This window comes from Cinclus cinclus, chromosome Z (genome assembly GCF_963662255.1).
Source record: "Cinclus cinclus chromosome Z, bCinCin1.1, whole genome shotgun sequence".
Classification (NCBI taxonomy): Eukaryota; Metazoa; Chordata; class Aves; order Passeriformes; family Cinclidae; genus Cinclus; species Cinclus cinclus.
In genome coordinates, this window is record NC_085084.1 from 63,828,809 (window position 1) to 63,849,388 (window position 20,580).

The 20,580-nt window shown below is 38.3% G+C and overlaps 1 protein-coding gene across 1 annotated transcript in view; it reads right to left on the bottom strand.

Moving 5' to 3' along the window:
• The window catches only part of MAST4 (microtubule associated serine/threonine kinase family member 4), a 279,151-nt gene that overhangs the window by 13,795 nt on the left and 244,776 nt on the right, over positions 1-20,580 (bottom strand). Inside the window, exons 16-25 of the mRNA XM_062513746.1 lie at positions 19,608-19,693; positions 11,433-11,641; positions 10,565-10,703; positions 9,411-9,543; positions 8,522-8,687; positions 5,810-5,911; positions 1,960-2,082; positions 1,605-1,717; positions 508-635; positions 173-405 (exon numbers count right to left, since the gene is read on the bottom strand). Of these exons, the coding sequence (XP_062369730.1) occupies positions 173-405; positions 508-635; positions 1,605-1,717; positions 1,960-2,082; positions 5,810-5,911; positions 8,522-8,687; positions 9,411-9,543; positions 10,565-10,703; positions 11,433-11,641; positions 19,608-19,693 (1,432 nt within the window). The remainder of the gene's footprint in view (positions 1-172; positions 406-507; positions 636-1,604; positions 1,718-1,959; positions 2,083-5,809; positions 5,912-8,521; positions 8,688-9,410; positions 9,544-10,564; positions 10,704-11,432; positions 11,642-19,607; positions 19,694-20,580) is intronic.

Genomic DNA, 20,580 nt, shown 5'->3' on the forward strand with positions numbered 1-20,580 from the left:
AAAGAGAAATCTTACTTAAAAACACACATGTAGTACTAAGTGTTAGATCCGATCTGATCCCAAACCAGACCCCTGTTGGGACAGGCTTCTAAAACTATGAATGCTACTGCAACAAGAAGGTGGTCTGGAACTGTTTGTAGTATCATCAGTCAAGACACCCACTGCAAACTACCTGATAGTGTGGAACTGCTGATTGTACTTGCTGGAGTGGTTACTTCAGGTTCATCTTGCACTATTTCCTCGCTCACAAATGCAGACTTCTCCTGTTCTTCACGGGGTCCCCGTGAGCTGGTGGAATCATCCTGTTCTCCTTCAGCTGATACGGACAATTTTGGAAGCAAACCAGAACTGCGTTGCTGCCGGCTACTGTCAGTCTCAGATGAAACGGATGTAGATACTTGCTGTCTACATGAAAAATAAGCAAACTCTCAGGCAGTTAATGAAATGAGGAGGCCTGCTATATGACAAGCAGGATGTAGATGACTTGCTGTACATCCTTCTACTTACATTTCAGAATATTCTGAACTCCAGCTTAAAGATTCCACAGAAGGCAGTGCTACACTTTTTGTTTTGTCTCCTGCATCTTCCTTTTCTTCACCTTGAATTTGAATGACTCGATCTATACTACTAAAAACCTATTAAAGAAAAAAAACACACAAAAAAATCAAATAATCACTGAGACATTTGATATTAAGAAAAAGCAAAAGATATGCAGGCTCTACAGTTCTATGATTTTAAATGGTTATATAGTATTTCAGAGTGCAAACTTCAAACTTCTTGAACATTTCCAAATTTCGTATAGTTACTGTTTTTAAAATGCTTTCTCAGCTCCTCATGTATGGGTAATCAAACAGAGCCTCTTCCCATTATCAATTTACCAGTTTTCTCCTCATTTCATGAATATAGTGAACCAAGACAGTAAAGGCAAAATCCTGGGTGTCCCTCTTCCATTATTTCCTGACAATTCACCCTCCAGTGTATTGCCTGAGCATGTCCACTCTGTTCCTACAGATCTCTGATCAGCAATAATTAGCCTTCATCTCAGTTACTAGAGTATACTACCTTTTGGGCAGTTTTACCTTCAATTCAGAGTGTTCAGATCACTCCCTCGAATCTACTTTTCTCCATGACTGGAACATATGCTAACCATCACCCTGCTTTTTCCTTTGGTCAAATGTCATTAAATTAACACCTACTACATGGTAGTACTATAATATTTGTTATGCTGTTGCCTACAAGATACCTAGGACACAACTGCAGCAACATGAAAACTATGTATAAAAGAAACCAATGCAAAGAACATGTATTAGCATTTAACAGAATGCTTTCTTGACACTTTCTATTATGCTATGCTAAGCCTTTTACAGAAAATACCATCATATTTATATAATTTTCTATTAGTATCTTAAAGATTCAAGAAGTAACTTTTCTACACAATTTTCCCATATTTTGATTTAATGGTATTCATTGTATTCTTGCTCAATTTCAGTTAACTTTATAGTTCTTGAGAAAACAAGGCCCTATATATCTCTTCTATATTTAACACTTCCAAAATTGGCAAAAGTAGATCAATACATACTAATATTATAGAAATTTTTACTTACTTTTGAAAATCTGTGTGAACATGAGGAAAACTGTCTTATCTCTAAATTAAAATCTTCATCATTGGTATCATCTTCTTCCTCAGTTTCCATATGGTGGTATTTCTCAGAACGAGCTACAGACAAGGGTAATAAAACATCTGAATTTATCAGGAAGAATGGATACCAAGTTTTGATATTAAATAAAAATCTAGTTTTATTCTTAAGATTATTTCTACTCAAGTGTCAATTCACTGGTGAAACTGCAAGTTGCCGGTGATTCTGATAAAGGAGATTTTAAAAGCAGTTAGCAAGAGTCAAAGACAGTGATTACTTAAACAAAGAGTTATTCACTTTTTTAATACCATAAAACACCTACTGTCAAAATAACTTGTATCATCTTCAGACTCCAACTGGGGAATAAATTCTGCTTTCTGCCTCAGCAGACTATTCCAGTCAAGGCTCCTGAAGAACTGATGCTGCTTTACTTCATATGCACCACCTGGAGGAGCCAGAGGAAAACACTGAGCAAACTGTACCAAATCCTCTGACATTAAATAAACTAAACCCCCAGCCAACAATGCAAATAATCATGGAAAGGCATAGTCACCGGTGTAGATATGAACCTCCACTACCCATTCCCATCAGAATGGGAAAACCTAAGCCTGTCAGAAATACTGCCCATTTTGTTGTTCCCATTTCTTGTAACAGTTTATTGCTTTACCATCTTCCCCTTTTGAGATTTTTATTTTTCTGGTTGTACTAATCTGTTAGCTGCACATTAGTCAGAATCATTGAATGTAATTCTACAAATATAAATACGTGCTCTAGGTAAGTACAAGCTGTAAAGTAATGCAGAATGATTCTGAAGAGTTGCTCAGTATAAACAGTATTGCTGACTTGAGATCCTTTCAATGTTTTATGGCAGTAATACACAGTTCTATAGGAAATACCCTATCATTTCTCTTATTTATTACTGCCTACTCATTTAATGTGTATTTAATGATTACACTAGTTTGAAGTTAGAAAACAACTGTAAGAACACGATGAAATACTGAAAATTTTGTCCTGGGAAGGTAGATGATTATTAAGTCATTAATAAACATTGACCTAATTCTAAAACCTGAACAAGTAACATGCAGCAATATGACCTGCTCCCAGCTTGTTTTGGGTTTATGTTGCATGGTTTTGGCAGTGGGTAGGCTACAAGGGTTGCTTCTGTGAGAAGCTTCCTTTCTCTATATCCAACACAGCCACTGCCAGCTGGCTCCAAGACAGACTCACTGTCAGCCCATCAGCATTATCTGGGATAATGTATTAAAGAAGGGGACAGCACAACAGCAGCCAGGAAGATAGGAGTGAGAATAGGAGAGAAGAACAACTCTGCAGACACCAAAGTTGGTGCAGAAGGAGCTCCAGGCACTGGAGCTGAGATTTCCCTGCAGCCCATGATGCAGACCATGGTGAGACAGCTGCACTTGAGCCCATGGAGGACCACGGCGGAGCAGAGATCCACCTGCAGCCCACTAAGGACCTCATGGCGGAGCAGGATGAATCCCTAAAGTAGACCGTGTCCTCATGCAAAAGCCTGTGCTGGAGCAGTGCCCTGGTAGGACCTGTAGCACAGAGGAGGCCCAGGCTGGAGCACTCTGATCCTGAAGACTGCACCCTGTAGGAAGGATCCACATTGAACTAGGGGAATAGTGTGGGGAGGAAGGTGTGGCAGGGGCAGCATTATGATGCACTGACCACAAGCCCCATTTCCTGTCCTCCCACACTGCTTGGAGGGAGGAAGCAAAGCAGTAGTGTTAACTGGTGATAAATTAAATTGACTTCCCTAAGTTTTAGTATGCTTTACCCATGGTGGCACTTCCTGCTCTTATCTAAACCCCTGAATCTCCGCGATACTTACTCCTCCCATCCAGCTGAGGAGGGAGGAGACTTGGTGGGTACTTAGTGGTTAGCCAGGGTCAACTCAGCACATTGATACCACATGTATACTTCTCTATGTCAAGGCTACTGAGAGAAAAAATGAAATCACCAGGACTGGTTTCTAAGTCAGTATTAAGATTTCTGGATTGGGTTCTTCACTTTTCATACTGCATCAGGGAAGAATTCAAAGAAGCCCATCTTCCTAAAGCAGACCAAAATCACACCACATCATAAGTCACTAGCTAAGTAGTGAATATCTCTCCAAACACAGTAATTGGATATTACATCAGAATTGTACAGTTCTTGATTGGTATCAGACACTTCAAGCCCAAAGAAGTCTTTTTACTGCTGTTTTTCTTCTTCAAAGTAAGTATAGTATCAATATCTTTTCTTTCAACTTGCCTTTACCACTCAGGTCTCCTGAGCAAATAAACAATTGCGATTTTCATGAAGTGTTATGCAGCTTGCTGATACACGTTTAACAGATAGGACTGCCATTTGAAATGCATGATGGAGCCCAGCATAAACCATGCTATTTTTCACTGCTCATGTGGGACCTCTCACACTGCAGCCTCCATTTCTGCGAGCTAATTCTAACACTTAAAGATCCTACAATTTTGCTGCAGTTTCTTAACCTTCTGCTTCAAAGAAACAGCTGCCTTTTTTTCCTTCTTCAGACGGTCTCCTACAGACACCAGAGCATTTAATGATGTCAGTTCCTAACTGAGCACCACAAGTGCTTCCTATTGTAGCACTGACCATTCAGTATTTAAGACAGCCTCATCTCACTCAATTCACTTTCTCCACCAACAGTATAGCAACAGACACAGAATCTGTAATCCACTTCTGATCCAGCCTCTCACAGGGCAACAGTCTTGAATTAATACCATGTTTACCAAGAAAATTGTCCCGACAATACAACAATGCCTGGAAGGAGTGTACTTAAAACAAGGGAATAAATCTAGTGGATTTTCATTCTGTCTTTGGCATTGGTGCCCTCTGCAGCAGATGAAGCAGGCAGCAAGTGGAGAAGCTACTGGGGCAAAACACCTTCCTCAATCCTAACTTGTTCAACATGAGGCAAGGGACAGCAGTAACCTCACTGGATGCCTTAGACCAGACTATCCGTTATGGTGAAGTCTAAGGGCTGTTCACACAGATGCCAGACATCCAGGCTACAAGGGACAGACACGTAGTTCATTCATATTGGTCACATCATCATGCCTTGAAGGAAGCTGGAGGAAGAAGACGTATCATTTGGGACCATGTCAATAGTACTCGGGGTCTGGGTTATAATCATGTTTCCCCTGAGCAGCTGTGATAAGGCCAGTTATTAAATGATTCCTTAAGCCTCTTTTTAATTATGCCTAAAAATAAGTAGCACAATTGGACTCAGTTTTGTGATCAATTTGCCAAGTACTCACATGCTGACGCAGCCTGTGGCTTGGTTTCCTTAGCATCTCAAATATATTTCTGTTCATGGCATACAATGTTCACTGCAAGTAAGACTATACCTTTATATTTGGGCTCCTTCATGCAGGAGGCTTTTTTTGCTGTGTTTACCTAGTGCTTTGCCTAAAGGGATGGCAGTCAGTGTGTAGGGCTCCCATACATTAACACTTAAAAATCATACACAATAATCATTACTGCCTCTCACAGAAACTCCAAAATAAATCCTGGTCAGTCAACCAAAAAGTAAACTCTTACTACATAAACACACAGTACTTTCACCAGCCTATGGAAGTCCTAATACTTCCTGAACATTCTGTTTTATTTTAGTTCTTTTTCATGGAAGGCAGTAGTGCTTGATAAATGAGAATGACAAGACTTCTCACCACACAACCCCAGACAGTAATTTCTGAATAAGCAGTTTGAGTATTCATCACCCACCCTAACACCTGGAGGAATGAATCTGCCAGGCTAAGATACTTCTGAAAAAGGAAGCTATGTACTGATTCCCCTCCTAGATTTCTGTATTTAGTAATTTAATACTGTATTCATGAAGAAACCCCATTCACTGACTAACAGGATCTTTGAGAAACTTCTGTTATTTTTATCAAATTAGGAGAAGAGTAAATGCAAATGAGCACATATAAGTCCCACAAAAAACGGGATGGACATCATCATGTTAAGTTCATATTACTGGTCTAAATCTGTAAATTATTATGGCATGCTGTCATACTACATGTCGTGACAAATGTTTCCCAAGCAAAATGAACTGGTGAACAAAAGCTCCCAATGCTGAATACAGAAGCTATTTCTAGTACATTAACAATTTAAAATTAGTGCCTCCTAACCTGTTCCCAGTCTTTCCAAAGGATTCTGCCTAAGCAGCAGAGTAATTAGATCCTGGGCATCTGGAGGTGGTGCTTCATCCTTTTCAGGCCAGTTGATTTCATCTAAAACAAAAGAAAGTTGTTTGATATTGCTGAAGACTGATCCCAGCACAAATTACATGAATGCTCTCAAAAGTGACCTAATAGCAAAGAAGAGTAAAAGCAACTTTTTCAACTTACTCTGCTGCATACTAATTATTTCTAATTTTTATGCTCTCTATATAGACTGCATAAACATACTAAGTTCCCATTTCCTTCAGAAGTATAATTTAACTCAAAACTGTGTTTAGCAGCAGAATACACGAATGCTTGGCTCATGGAAAACTTCCAAAATATTAGCACAACTTGTATACTCTCTCCTCCCCCACTAAATCATGGTTTAAACTGTAGTTATGTTCCATGGAAACTGTTGTTAAGATGGAAACTGCTGACCTGACCTGACAGTTGTTCTCACATCTGTGTTCCTTCTCTAATGTTAGCAGACTCCCTGAAGCCATTACTCCCAAGACTAAGGGTCAAGGTGTCAGACTGTGCTCTTGGTGACATTTATGACAATGAAGCTTCTTTTCAAGAGTCTCATACTTCCGTATCATCTCTCCCTCTACTGACTCTTATGCTACTATGGCTTCTGTACTTCACAGCAAGCTGGACCTAAACCATACAATCAAGACAGGATACACTGTGTATGAACATGAACTTTCTAATAGCCTACAAACAGCAAGTTTTGCCTGATCTTTAGTGGAAGCTGCCTCCACAAATGTTTATACAAAACTCTGTGGAAGTTTCTTGGGAGAATTTTGGCATCTGAGAGACAGCACACTTGGAGCTCCAGAAAGCTGTTAACAATTTTGTTGTAGTTTTATGATCTAGATTTCTTCTATTCAATAATCAGAACTGAATAAAATAATCATCAGAAGCTACACACAGGTTTAACCTTCGTATTTCAGAGTTTAAGGAAAGGTACTGACACAAACAGACATGAAATGTAACCTGTTTCTGGAGCAATATTTTAAATTCTTATCTCTTTAGATATCTAAGTTTACACTGAGGCCTCCCACAGCTGTCCTCACATAACGTGAGGGCAGGAAAGGCAACCTACAATGAAAAAGGGGGCATGAAGTTTCTGAAGTAGAATCTTAAATAGAATGTAAATTTTGCTCACAGAAACTGGAAGAAAAATCTAGGCTACAGTTTGGTTAAGATGGCTCTTACAGTCAAATAGAAGGGGACAATTTATTTTAGCAAAGGAAACATATCCAACTAGAGTTCTAGAGATCCTAAGAATTATTTCAGTAAATAACGATATTTCAAATAAAAGAGAAGCAACTGATAAATCAACATCCAAACAAGAAACAGATCCAACTAACAGTCTCAGAGGGTGAGTAGGAATAGATGACATTTACAAATACACTTCTACAAATAACTTCTATAAGAAAAACTGACAGTCAAACAGATGAAGATATTTACAAAACTATCAGCTAGACTGTAATACATGAGAATATGTTTAAGACTATTCACTTCTCCCAGTGAGGGAGTGTAATGATAAAAACACAGGTAAAGTGTGTCTGGAAAAGCAATAAAAACATGAGTTATTTCCATGTTTGCCTGCCTACAGCTTCCACTGCAGTTTAAATCTGATTTGAAAAATTAAGCATGAATATGCATTGCAGCCATGGGGCACCCAGAAAACAGACAGCATTTGCTGCTTGTTAATTAAATAGTTGATTCTTCTTGCCACTCAGGCCTCAGCATATCACATCAGAAAACAACATGCTTATAAATCCATGAACACAGAGAATGTCACATGCATTTTCATAGTTTACAAACAAGTCTGGCTTTCAGTTTCAGAGACAGAGGAAAAAAAGATGGGGACAGAATGTCTCCTTAAGTACAAAAGGGAATTTGTTGCATTCTCACAGAATGAGGAACCAGAGATACATTCTTACCTATTGAACTTTTTATAAGCAGACCATAAAACAAACTGGGAAATATTTAGTAATAGAGGTGCCATTCTGTTAACATTGTGTCATCAATAGTGATCCTCTGCATCTATGCATTTGGGAAATTTATAGAAACAGCAGGTAGGACAGTAAACAATTCTGTTTAATTATCGCTCAGTTTTGTCACAAGACACACAACAATACTTAGGGTCAGTTTGCAGGTAAAGATCTAAAAGATTATTGAATTTTACATGGAAGAAGAACAGCTGCTACAGAAATAACATTACACTCCAACAATCACCAATGAAATCATTAACAATCTGTGAATTGAATTAGTTGCTTTCTTCTCATAATTTATTATTTGGGAAACATTTGTTTTAGAGTTTTATTACATCTCTGTTTATTTCTTTATTGTGCTATGAGGCATTTTCCCATTTACACGAATTTATTTTAACTGTTTCTTCTCTGGCATAATTTCTCTACCAAAGGCAGAAAACACTAGCGCACAGTGGCACTAGTTTTTTACTGGCATAGCTTCTCTCTTCCAAACAGTGCAGCTTAATTCCTGGACTTTATATCAATAAGTTTCTGGACTTAGCAACAATATACAGTAAATTCAGCTTTTAATCTGAATTAATTGTTACTGCTTTGATAGCAAATTGTATAGTCTATCAGTAAAACTGAAATACATTTACTATTAACAGATTTCGGGTTTTTTAGTGATAATCCTCACCACTGATTACTTGTCCAAAGAGCTCTTCTGGTGTATCTCCAAAGAATGGCACACATCCAACTAGAAATTCATAAAGAATAATTCCCATAGCCCACCAATCCACTGGTTTTCCATAACCCTGTCTCAGTATCACTTCAGGAGCTATGTATTCAGGTGTACCACAGACCTAGAAGAAAGAAAACAAGCACGATGGAAAAGCAAGTCTTAATTGAGATGTCACATTATTTGTTGTTCCTGAAATGTAAATTAATATGCAAACATGGAAAAAATGGAACTCAAGTTGGGTTTAGTCTGCTGAGTATGCATAACACCTTATGTTTCCAGAACAACCTACCTACATTAAGAGGCATCATAAGCAACATTACTGTATCTGTCATGCAAAGGACAGTTTGTGCTTTGTACACAAGGAGTCCATCATGGCAAGTATCTCATTTAACGTAAAAGACATTGTTATCCTTATATGAAAGTTGTGATGGTTTTATCTTAAGTAACTTTTACAGTGAACAGATTGTGAGCAACAGTAATGAGGCATGCTTAAAGTGTAATGGGCCACAGCACAGATTTTAGCACTCCTGGTTGTACAACGCGTAATGAGCTCCACAAGTACTCTGCTGAGACTTCTGAGCTCTCTACAAAACAGTTTCCCATTAGTCTCTCTCACAGATTCACTTGCACACAATTAGGTTGTTCATCTTACTAATAGATCTTAATATAAGAAAGGAAAAAGCCAAGGATAATCTTCAGGGCACCAGTTAAAGTACCTGATATAGTTAATTGGAACACCAATGCAGAAGTAACTAGGGTTTTTTCTGTACTACACTATGTTCTGCTGGCAAAATTTTACCTCATTTTAATACTCAGTGAAGAACTGAAAAAGGCTGTTTCTTACTTGTTTGTCAAGGAATTCTCTGGCATCCTTCTCAATGTGACCCTCGTACAGATTGGTGGTTAAACTCATCAGCCCCACTTTCGACAGGCCGAAGTCTGTAAGCTTTATATGGCCCATGGATGTTACTAACAGACTGGAAATAGAAAGTTTTTAAGTCACAGTGATACAGTTCAACATTATGTGCTTCTCACTGTTATTACTATTACAATTATAATACTTAGAGGAAAATGTTTCATTACCACTGTAAAATTATAAGAAGTAATTCAACTGGTACAGAATAAACAAGTTAAAAACCCAAGTCTTACATTTGTTACTGCTATCACAAGTAAACTAACTTTTTATGTGCAGCTGAACAACATCTTATAGAACTATAGATGTCTTGAGAGCTGAACACTTGAAGCTTTGAAGTTACTACATAAAATAAAATAGAATACATGTCATTTTTGAAGTATGGTGAGTATTTTCCATCTGCAACAAGCTGGGTCAGTCATGCATTCGGAAATACCTCAGGGTATTAAGCTAGCAACTAATACTATACTGTCCTAAGGTATCCTGCTATGAAGGTATTGCTGATCAACACCCATGACTTCAATTCTTTATTTTTATTGTGAAACAGGAAGAAGATTAATGGAGTTGCAAGGGCCATACTTTTTATTTCAGCTACTTGCTGTGATGCTAACTTACTTGTATGGGAGCAACACTGTACTTATAAATATAGAAACTGAAAACCCTAATCCCCTCAAGAAACAAAGGAACTCCCAAAACCCATTCAACAGGAGATTTTTCTGCATCTGATCAATCTTGTCTTCAAAAATGCAAATACGTTCAAGTTCATGGTATTTTGTATCACTTTGAGAAAGTTTTTCCTAATGACTAAAATGTGTTTCCCTCCATTCTAAACAGAAGGATAAATATTTTTTTCTTTTTAGGTACTCTGATAGCCTCTTCCATCTTAAATACAGAAAATTCCTAACAGCTCTTTTGGGAGAAAATGCATTTTCTGTAACTGCAAGTAATGAACATTTAAATACTGTGAAGGAATTGTGACTCTGTGTAATATTTACAATAAAAAAATAATTCAAAGCAAGTCTAAACCTTTTATATTTTATCTAACAATTTCAAACTCCTCTTTCAGTTATATTCTATATACATACTTGTCAGGTTTCAAATCCCTGTGTACAATTCCATAATTATGAAGGTATTCCAAGGCCAGAACAGTCTCTGCAAAGTACATCCTTGCCATGTCAACAGGTAAGGGACCCATATTCTTCATCAAAGTAGCACAGTCTCCACCTGTGGAAACAGCACAAATGCTCCAGATGACTCTATAAATTCTGAGGTGTATCAATATAAACCATATATGATGCTGAAAGGAGCACAAATTGCAGTCATAAATTTTTATTTTCTAGTCAGATGATTCAACCAAACTACTGTACTGCAAGTAGTGTGGAGCTGGGAGAGAGCACTACAAGGATTCAGCTGAAAACCAGTAATGTACTAATATCTAAGGAGAAAACAAACAAACAAATAAGCTGGGGGGATGGGGGGTGGTGAAAGCCCACAGAACCATACATGGGTATCTGCTTCTGTCCACTGTTCTTCTTCAGCATTAGCACCTTTTCAAAATGTCTCCTTTTTCCTCTTTCTTTGTAAAAATAATTACAAATCCCCCAACACTTGCTAATGAAAATTTCAGCTCCAGAAGAAAGCAAACATTTCCACATGAACTTTGAATACTAGCACACTTTCGATTACAACCTACAAGGAATTTACTCTAAGAGCAGTTATTTCCCATTATGGCTGGAACACAAATGTTTTACAAGCTGTTTACTGGGAGATAATCACTGGTGAAAAAAAAATTAAAAACCACCTTGCTGTTGGATCTGGTTCCTAAATCTGAAGTGCCATAGTATGGAGGACACACAGGAGGCCCCTTCTAATTCAACTACCATATGGGTTATTTGTCTTTTGTGGTGTAAAGAAATTCTCTTCATCCTCTGTAAAACAGAAGAGCAATTTTACCTTCTACATATTCCATGACCATGCATAAATGACGTCTTGTTTCAAAGGAGCAATACATGCTGACAACAAATGGATTTTCTGCAAATGTCAGGATATCACGCTCAACGAAAGCCTGTTGGATCTGGTTTCGGAGGATGAGATTTTGCTTATTTATTTTCTTCATGGCAAATCTTTGTCTGGTTTCTTTGTGTCTCACAAAATAAACCGCACTGTGAAGTTCAAATGGGAAAGACAAAGAAAAAGGTCTGGTTAACCACTAAAAATGCATTTGAAAATACATTTTTCACTCACTTTTTAAAAAACTACACATATTATAAAAGAACTTGCTTTCAATTCAATGTAGCCTTTCACATTAAAAAATGGTTACAAATCTCATTTTGTTTAAAAACCAGGATGAATCTCAGTCAACACAAATTAGTACTCAAACTAAAACAAACAACTCTCCTGTCCTTCCCTCTCCCTCCCAGCCAATCAACAGCAAATATAACAGCAGATATGACAGCAAATTCTCAGGCAGATTTTAGTCATTCCCATCAACAAAGCATTACATAGAAAATCCAGCTGGATTTTGTACAATTGTACATTTTGTACAAATGGCACAAATGTTATAAATCACTGTGACAAATGCTTATTCAGTAGGTGTGCTGAAAGGAACTTATGACTTGGACTCCGCCCAGGGGATTTTAAAAACATATTACAGGTCTCTTATGATGATTGCTTAGAAGTTCCTCTAAGGGGTGGCTCCTGATTACCAGGTGCAAAATCTCCCATTCTTGTTCAGTTCCTGACATCAGCACTAATCCATGTCAGTGGAAGGTCACCAGTAGGTAACCCAAAACAAAGATCACTGTGTTAACTACATGGTCATCTGGGGCTATGGTGCATCTTGACTTGCAGAATTCCCACTGGGGTGCTGGGTACAAGGTTTCCTGTATATTTGGTTAGGTAAAGTCAATGCAGTGACAGGAGCAAAGGAAAGAAAACTTCAGTTGGGCAACTCTCCTGTCTTTCAGGTCTAAGGAGAAGGTACTATACCGCTGTGAAATACTCAGAAGGACTTTACTGCTGCACTTCTCAAAATCCCTTGAGGCAAATCCTGAACATTTTTGTCTTGCGTGAAATCTGCTTTGTAGCACTTATTGCTTATACCATCTCTCATATATAATTATCATAGTGGTATTTTCTTTCTTATGGAAAGAAAGCACTCAAAGGAGAAAATAGAAGGGGGAAGGGGGAGGAAATGTGATTCAATTGTCAAGTTTTTAAAATTCAATTAATTATCCCCATGAGGTCCAACTATAAGCATATAATTATTTATATAATATAAACACAAAAAGTAATACTGGCCTGACTATATCTATAAAGATCTTCACACAGCTACCTAAGTCATGGGTACTGAAAAAATTAGGACTTCTCCTTGTTAAGGAAAACTTTCTAGACAACACAGTTTCTCTTACTGATTCCAAAAGCTTTCATCAATCTCTCATTCTTGTCTCAGCATAGGGCGGGTAGAAGGCATTACACAATTACGAAAGTAGGTAAAACTCACCTTGGGCAAAACCCATGACAAACCACACCCTTTGTGCCTCCTATAAGTCTCACTCCCTTCTGCCCCTCCCAAGGTGGAATACAGACTGAGTTTATTCAGCTCATTACTCCTTCCTGCTGACTTCATGCCTTGTGCTCTGCAACTCTTCCTACTGCTCCCCTCATATTCACCTCTCCCTCCACCTCTTACTTCTAAAAGCTGTGCTTTTCTTTCCCTTGTATTTTGGTTTTCCTCTCATTTGTTGCTTTCTCCTGTCAGTTTCATAATCTCCTGTAATATCTTCTCTTTTACTTCTTTCAGTCCCTCTCTGCATTCCTGGCATGTAGTAAATTATTGCCTGAAGTCTTCATGCTTCAAAAAAACCTAGTTACATGAATGAACTAAGAACTGACTGAGGACTTGGCATATAAATATTTCTCTAGAATTTCAAACTGGACAGTGTGCCAAGATGGACTCTTAAAAGGCAAACAGAAACCACAGCATATTATTACACCATCTTAATAAACCCTCCTTTCAGATCATACATACCTGCAAGATCATTACTCACATATTTTAAAATTATTAAAGAGTAAGTTTCAAGGACTACATAGTCCTGTAAATATCTGGGACATGCTACTATATTTTCCTAGCTGCCTAAACTGCATCTGCAGTCTTACAGTCACAAAAAGGTAACTTTCCAGTAGGATTCTGTTGTTTCTCACAAAAAAAGCTGTTTAGCTTCAATGTATCAGACTCACGAGACAACTGCAACACAATAGTCTCTCTTGCTTTCACATACATGTGTGTATGCATACACTGTTTATGCTATACAAAGTACTTCTAAATGATTTTCAATGTACAAAAATGTCTAACATCCCTCACATCCTCTGATCATAGTAACCCCAGTAAGTAATATTTATGCCTTATGAAGAAAATTATAACCCAGTCAGCAGCATGTTGATCATCAAATGCTGCCCATGATCTTCAGTACATTACAAAGTCAATTTCAAATTTAAGGATTCTGTGACACAAAAACAATGTAGGGAGAGCACCCAGACTGTTCTGTCAATCCACTGAATGACAGTGGCATGCCCTGTCACCCTGCAAAGCCACAACCAGAGTGGTACTGTTTCATCCTCCTATTGTTTCAAATGAAGAATTTGATTTCCTATCTTCCCTCAGCTTCCTGTTTTCAAAACAGCAAAGAGAGCTTCCAAAGAATCCTCTGATTTCACTGTGGAAATTTCAACAGGTATGCAAGTGCTTTGTATTCTAGTGATGCTGCAGCTTAACACAGCAAAAAAGCTTTGCTTTCAAGAGAAATAAGAAGTGTCATAAAGAATAAAAAAGTTCATTCGGCTGAGTCCAAACATTACCTTATTTCACTTTCAGTATAAAACTCAGCCTGAAAATCTGTCGCCATATAATAACTCTAGTTAGGCACAACTATAAAACACTGTAGAAGTGGTAAGATGACAAAAAATAAAGCAAAAATATTTAACGGGGTTCCTGATTTAGGTACTGCACCTACTGCTTAAAAATTATACCTGCTGACCAGGAACTTTGTTTCATTTTTACAAGCTATTTCCTGAGAAGAGACTGCTAAATTCTGTCCAGCCCTGGAATTATGCCTCATGTTGCCTCCAGTGAAGAGAAGCTACTTGCGAAGCTGTGGTTTATATTATTTGGTAAAGTTTATAGGTAGTTATTTAAGATCAGAATTTAAAAACACTCTGCACCAACTCCTAACAAAGCAATGCCTGTGACCAGATCAGAGTTATTTGGGGGCAGGATGAAATGCTACCTAAAGCACTGCAGCTCTTGGACAATGCAACCAGCCTTCTCCTTGCAATATTTTAGACTTATCCTAGTATGCCAAAAAGGAAATGAGAAGCTGGACATGAGAGAACATGATGGCTTTGATCCTTCTCCCTCACAACTGGTATTAGTCATAGTTGTTCTAATATGTCATCAGTTTTGAGTAATAAAACCACCTCTTCATACCTAACAGTACCAATGCCTTCCATCTTTATGGCTAGAAAACACAGATTCAAAGTAACGAAACTGCAGTCCAAAATTCTGATGGGGAAACTGTCTTGTGCTACTTTACTGAATCTACAAAATCACACTTCCATCTGTCCCCTTCCACTTTTAAACTAGTGGCTGCCAGGCTGATCATGAATTAACCTGACCAATGGGGTTTTACTCAATAACTGGTAACTTTCTTAATCCTCTTCCAAATACAACTATACATGAGCAAGTACTATCAACAGAATGGAGAAGGGACAGAAGAAGTACTCACAAATTACATGCAGCAGCTGCTCCAGACACACTGCTTTTGAGTTTTTAAATTTATTAAACAAGAGCATTAGCCAGTATGTCTTGTATGTACTTTACCATTACCATCCCTGCAAAACTAAAACCATTCTAGGCAGGAGCAAAAGTGGTATCATGTATTTGCTTTAAACTGGTATGTTTATGCGTTGAAGAGATATTGAGCTAACATTACTTACTTCCCTGAAACCAAACGCAATTTTTATTTTATTTAATTGTTTCAGGAATTCAGGCTGATGGCAAGTTGAAGAGATGGAACACTACTACCTGCTGCCTCTCACAAGCTGGAATATGGAAAGAATGTTTTGATTGCAGTAAAAAATTAGAATTTGGTAAATAAGAGTTTTGTCTGGCTGAAGCAAGTCAGATAAACAGCTTGTGAAACCATTAATGACTTGGCCAGAATCCTACACATTTACTGATTCACAGCTTGTTTAACTTCTTGTATATTCCTAGCCATTCCCAAAAGCCTCATCTACTCATCTTCTACACCTCATGTACTATATAGTCATTTAATTGCACTACAGATGAGTTTACCCAATCAATTAAAAGCAGAGCTGCTAAGATATTTACTCAAACCTTCACAAAACAAATAGTTTAAATTTAAACTCATCAAATTTCATGTATCTGACAAATTTCTGCTACACCATGACAAGACCAACAACTACCCTGTCAAGTAATTAAAGCTTTCCATTTCACTGATAAAGGCAAAAACACCACAGAAAAGGAAAATAATGGTTCAGAGTTTTCTTTAATTAGCTCAGATTTAAACCTTCCATTATAGCCTCAAAATAAGTGAAATATTGCAACAGCATACTGCAGCTTTAGTAAGTCAGAGCATACAATACACCCACTGACATATTTTAGAGAATAAATCAATGAAGCACATGCAGAATTCACATATACTTAGATTATTTAAAAAAAATTAATAGTCTGGAAAAACATAGCAGGGAAAATACATGTGTTGTAGCATAACAGCAATAACATTTGTTTCAGCTACTTATACTTGTAAATAAACTATATTAAATGCCTTCGGGATACTTTCTTGCTTTATATTCACAAAAAATAGGTATTACTGGTTTCTTATACTCCATTTCATAAATGGGTTACACAGAATTTAAGTTATCTTGATGTGTTCCCCTTTAAACTTGACCATAACTTTTGAGTAAATTAACCATCAACTGTACTAGTGCCAACAGCAAAAAGAAAGCCCTACTTCAGTAAAGACCAGAAAAATGGTCTGTTGATTTTACAGTCCATCTGACACAGCAGAGATTCAAGCACACAGACAGTTCTGAAAAAGTGGTATCCTAGAGAACTTCGCAGCACAAGCCTCCTCAATTTACAGTATTGAACAGATGCTAAAATCACTTTTAAAAGTGAGAAACCTTTTCTAACTCACTTTTAAAAGTGAGCAAACACTTTTATAAGTTTACTGTCTCACATTTCACTGTGTTCCTTTCCCTCTCCATGTATTGGATTTGTATAGCAAGGTTTTGGTAGTGGAAAGACTACAGGATCCCAGAGTGGAGCAGGTTTCCTGGTACAACCTGCGACCCCAACAGTGGCCCACACAGTAAAAGGCTGTGCCTGAAGAACTGCACCCTGTGGAAGAGTGACCCACATTGCAGCACTGTGGGAAGGGCTGTTGTTCATGGGATGGACTCACGTTGAAGAAATTCATGGAGAGCTGTCTCCCGTGGGAAGGACACCCCACACAAGCAGAGGAAGGACTCTCCTCCCTGAGCAGCAGCAGCAGCAACATGTCATCAACTCACCATAATCCCCATTCCCTGGGTCCCTGCACTGCTGAGGGGAGGAAGCAGATGTGGAGTGATGGGGGGAAGGGGTTTTTTAAGGTCTCATACTTCTCATTATTCTGCTTTGATTTTTTTAGCAATAAATTCAATTAATACTCCCAGATCAAGTCTGTTTTGCCTGTGTTGGTATGTAATGACTCCTAGTCATCTCCTAGTCTTTAGCTCAACCCATGAACCCTTCATTCTGTAGTCTCTCTCCTGTCCAGTTGTGGAGGAGAGTAACAGAGCAGCTTTGGCAGGTGCCAGGAATCCAGCCAGAGTCAACCCACTACAGGCTTTGTTTTCTCATTTTTGATTTTTCTTCTAAGAAGTAGCTATTTTAAAGAAAAATAAAAACCAACAAAATCTACTTCATTATTCCTTAAGGATGGAAGTAATATCGCTCTACAAAAGTGATGAGTTTTCCAATTTCCACTTATACTACCACATCATAAGCAGGCAGCCTACCCGTTTTCACACTTGATAATGAAAATGATTCATTAAGAACCTGGATATACTCCAAGCTGGTTATTCTCTAGCATCTTTCTTTTTTTTACGTATTTATCAGGGTATCATTCAACTGTTTTACAGCATAACACTGCCAATTTTATGTATTATTGGCATTTAAAAGAAAATTAGTAAGTCTTGGATTTTCCCTGCCATGAATATGAGGAAAAAACCGTAACTGTGCGTGACAGCTTTTCATCTGCTCTTTTCCAGCTTTGCTTTCCCTTTTTGTCTCTGGTTTCAGGGGGACACCTGTCTCCAGTCTGTATTTCTTAACAGCTCTTTGAGCCTTCTTCTGGCTGGAACACCTATGGAGCAAGAGGCACAAGTAGGTCTAGGGAATCTCTGCCTTCAGGTGCCATTCCTCACTCTGCTGACCGCTGTGCCACATCCCAGTTGCTCCGTCCTTTTCCCATCGCTCGGAATTGAGAAAGGGTCAGTGACCCTCGACATCCCTTTCTCCAACAGGGACCTAGTCCACACAGTTCCTTTTATCCTCCTCCACTCCTCCAACAACAAAAAGAGATTAAGGGAGGAATGGAGGAGACTTAACATCTGCCAAGGGAAGGAGAAAGGGGTGCATCCAGGGAGGGGAGTAGCATCTAACTACTGACAAACTAACTAACTGCTAACTGCTGAGAGTCAGGCTTTTGAGGTACTGGGGTTAACTGGGAGAAGGTGAGATACGGTAAGCAGCAAGTTTGTCTGCAAAGAAGTTCTGACAAAATTAATTGAACAGAGCTTGGATAGTGATAAATTTTATTTGAATATTTATATAACTTTACTGCAGATTATACTATTTTGTTTGGGATTTTTGCTGAGTTATGAGAAAATGTCTGGACACAAGAGGCCTCCACACAAGCCACCACAGGCAATAGTCCAGGCAGCATTAAATGCCGCCAGTTCCAGAACTCACAGCTACCTTTAACTAAATGTCATTGGAGAGAGCCCAACAGCTTCAGGCCATTCAGAAGGCACACAAAACTTCAGTGGGTGGACTGCAGGTGCTTTTTATCCTAGGTCCAAGATCCCTTCACAGAGTGCTCAGTCTTAGCAGCTTGCTGTCACTTCCCACCTCAAGCAAGGGAAGCAGCACCTTTTGTGCTGGAAAGCAGCACCTCCCTCCCCCTCTGCCAGGCTGTGACAATGGCTCATTGGCAGTGGGCTCCTCACCTCAAGATGCAAACCTCTCTTTTTTGAACCAGTTTACATCCCTCTTGTTCCTTCAGGTTACACAGAACAACAGTTCCTGTCTTGATATATTGCAGTGCAGAGGAGGAGCCAAACAAGGATCTAACAGATAGCACAGGATCAGAAGAGGGGGCTGAAGACAGACACCACCACTGCAAAGTACTTCCAGAAAATATTCTGTGTTCATTTAGAGGCCCAGGTTACCAGAATCTTCTCTTGGTCTTCTACGATATCTTCAGATTATCACTAGGCAGTAAGTGATATGTAAACAAACCAAGAAACAAACCAAAAAATGGCAATTCCTTTAAAGCTAATTGGTTAAAATTTGAGAACTAGAATAGCATCCACAAAGTAACAAAACACTGCTTGCCCTACTTGAGGAAATTTGTTTCTATTGCAATGATACTTCTAGGTCAAGTAAGCAATCATTTTTATCAATCTATCTCCCTACAGATTAAATATAATTCTCTCACACATCTGCATAAACACAGACTTTTTGCAGTGTTATAAAGGTGAGCTAAAATGTGCCCTTTGATTTAATCATACTTCATCGTCAGCATGATATCTGATTCTAAAAAATCTTTCTGATGTAATATTCAGTACTTTGATTTACTGCAGCACAAAGCAATTCATTACTGCCTAGAAAACTTTCCAATACCTTGTGAACTTAAAATACTAGTAACAAAACAATAATGCAAAATGAAAACGGCGAGGTGCAAACCCACTCCCTCACACAAAGACCCCTGAAATAAGAAACAATGGGGAATTAAACAAAACTAAAATCCAAAAGAGTTGTCACAGTCAGGGATTACTCACCCATATGCTCCATTACTAATCAGTTTAATTGTTTCAAAATCACTTTCCCGAGGTTTCCTCTGCAGCTTCAGTGAGGTATTAGAACTCTTCGAAGTAAGAGATGAGAATGAACAAAGTTAATACAATATTTTTTTTTCAAAACCAGGGGAAAAAAGCTCAAGCAAGAAAACTATTATCACCAGGCTTCATACTGATGAACCAGGTAAAAGCCCTGGACAGCCAACCACAGAGCTAGCACAGAGAGGGACCAAGGGGTTTCTGAAACAAAGCTGCCTTTTCATCAAACAGGTATCTGCTGCACTGCAGTGAACTGTCCACTTCTCTCCATGCACAGGTTACAGCCACGAAGGCTTCTGGTAAAGGAGTTACTGGCAATTCTCATCTGGAGTCATGGACTTCTGTGAATTCCACATGGAACTTCTTGGCCAGTGCCTTCCCATTTTAGTAAATCTGACCTTCATACTATGGCCTGGTAGAAACAAACTGTTGATGAGCCCTTGTTCACTCAAATATAATTTGGCATACTTCAAACTTATGTTAGGATAAAGTGTGACATAACAGGGAGGATGGTGAAAAGAGACAAGATGAAAGATAAAAAGATGAAAAATAAAAATGCATTAATTCCATCTCTAAAGAAGTCACTTTAATCCACTTCTTTGTCAGAACTTGTTTTTGAAAAAGTTGGCCCAAGTTTGGCAATACCTATTTTCTAGTTTGAATTTTTAATTAATCTTGAAGATGTGTCAATTAGAATTGGGGTTCAGCACTGCAAAGCACAGGACTCCAAATGCAGACTTCCAGACTCACAAGATCTTTTTCAAACGTCTTTTTGAATCTCCAAGAAATTCCATGATCCCTATCCAGGAAGTTAAGTAACAGCTGGAAGCTGAAAGTAGACATGGTTGAAACACTCTCAATTGAAAACTTGCTAAAGAAAATTCAGGGCAAGACTAGTGAAAATGTTAATATAATG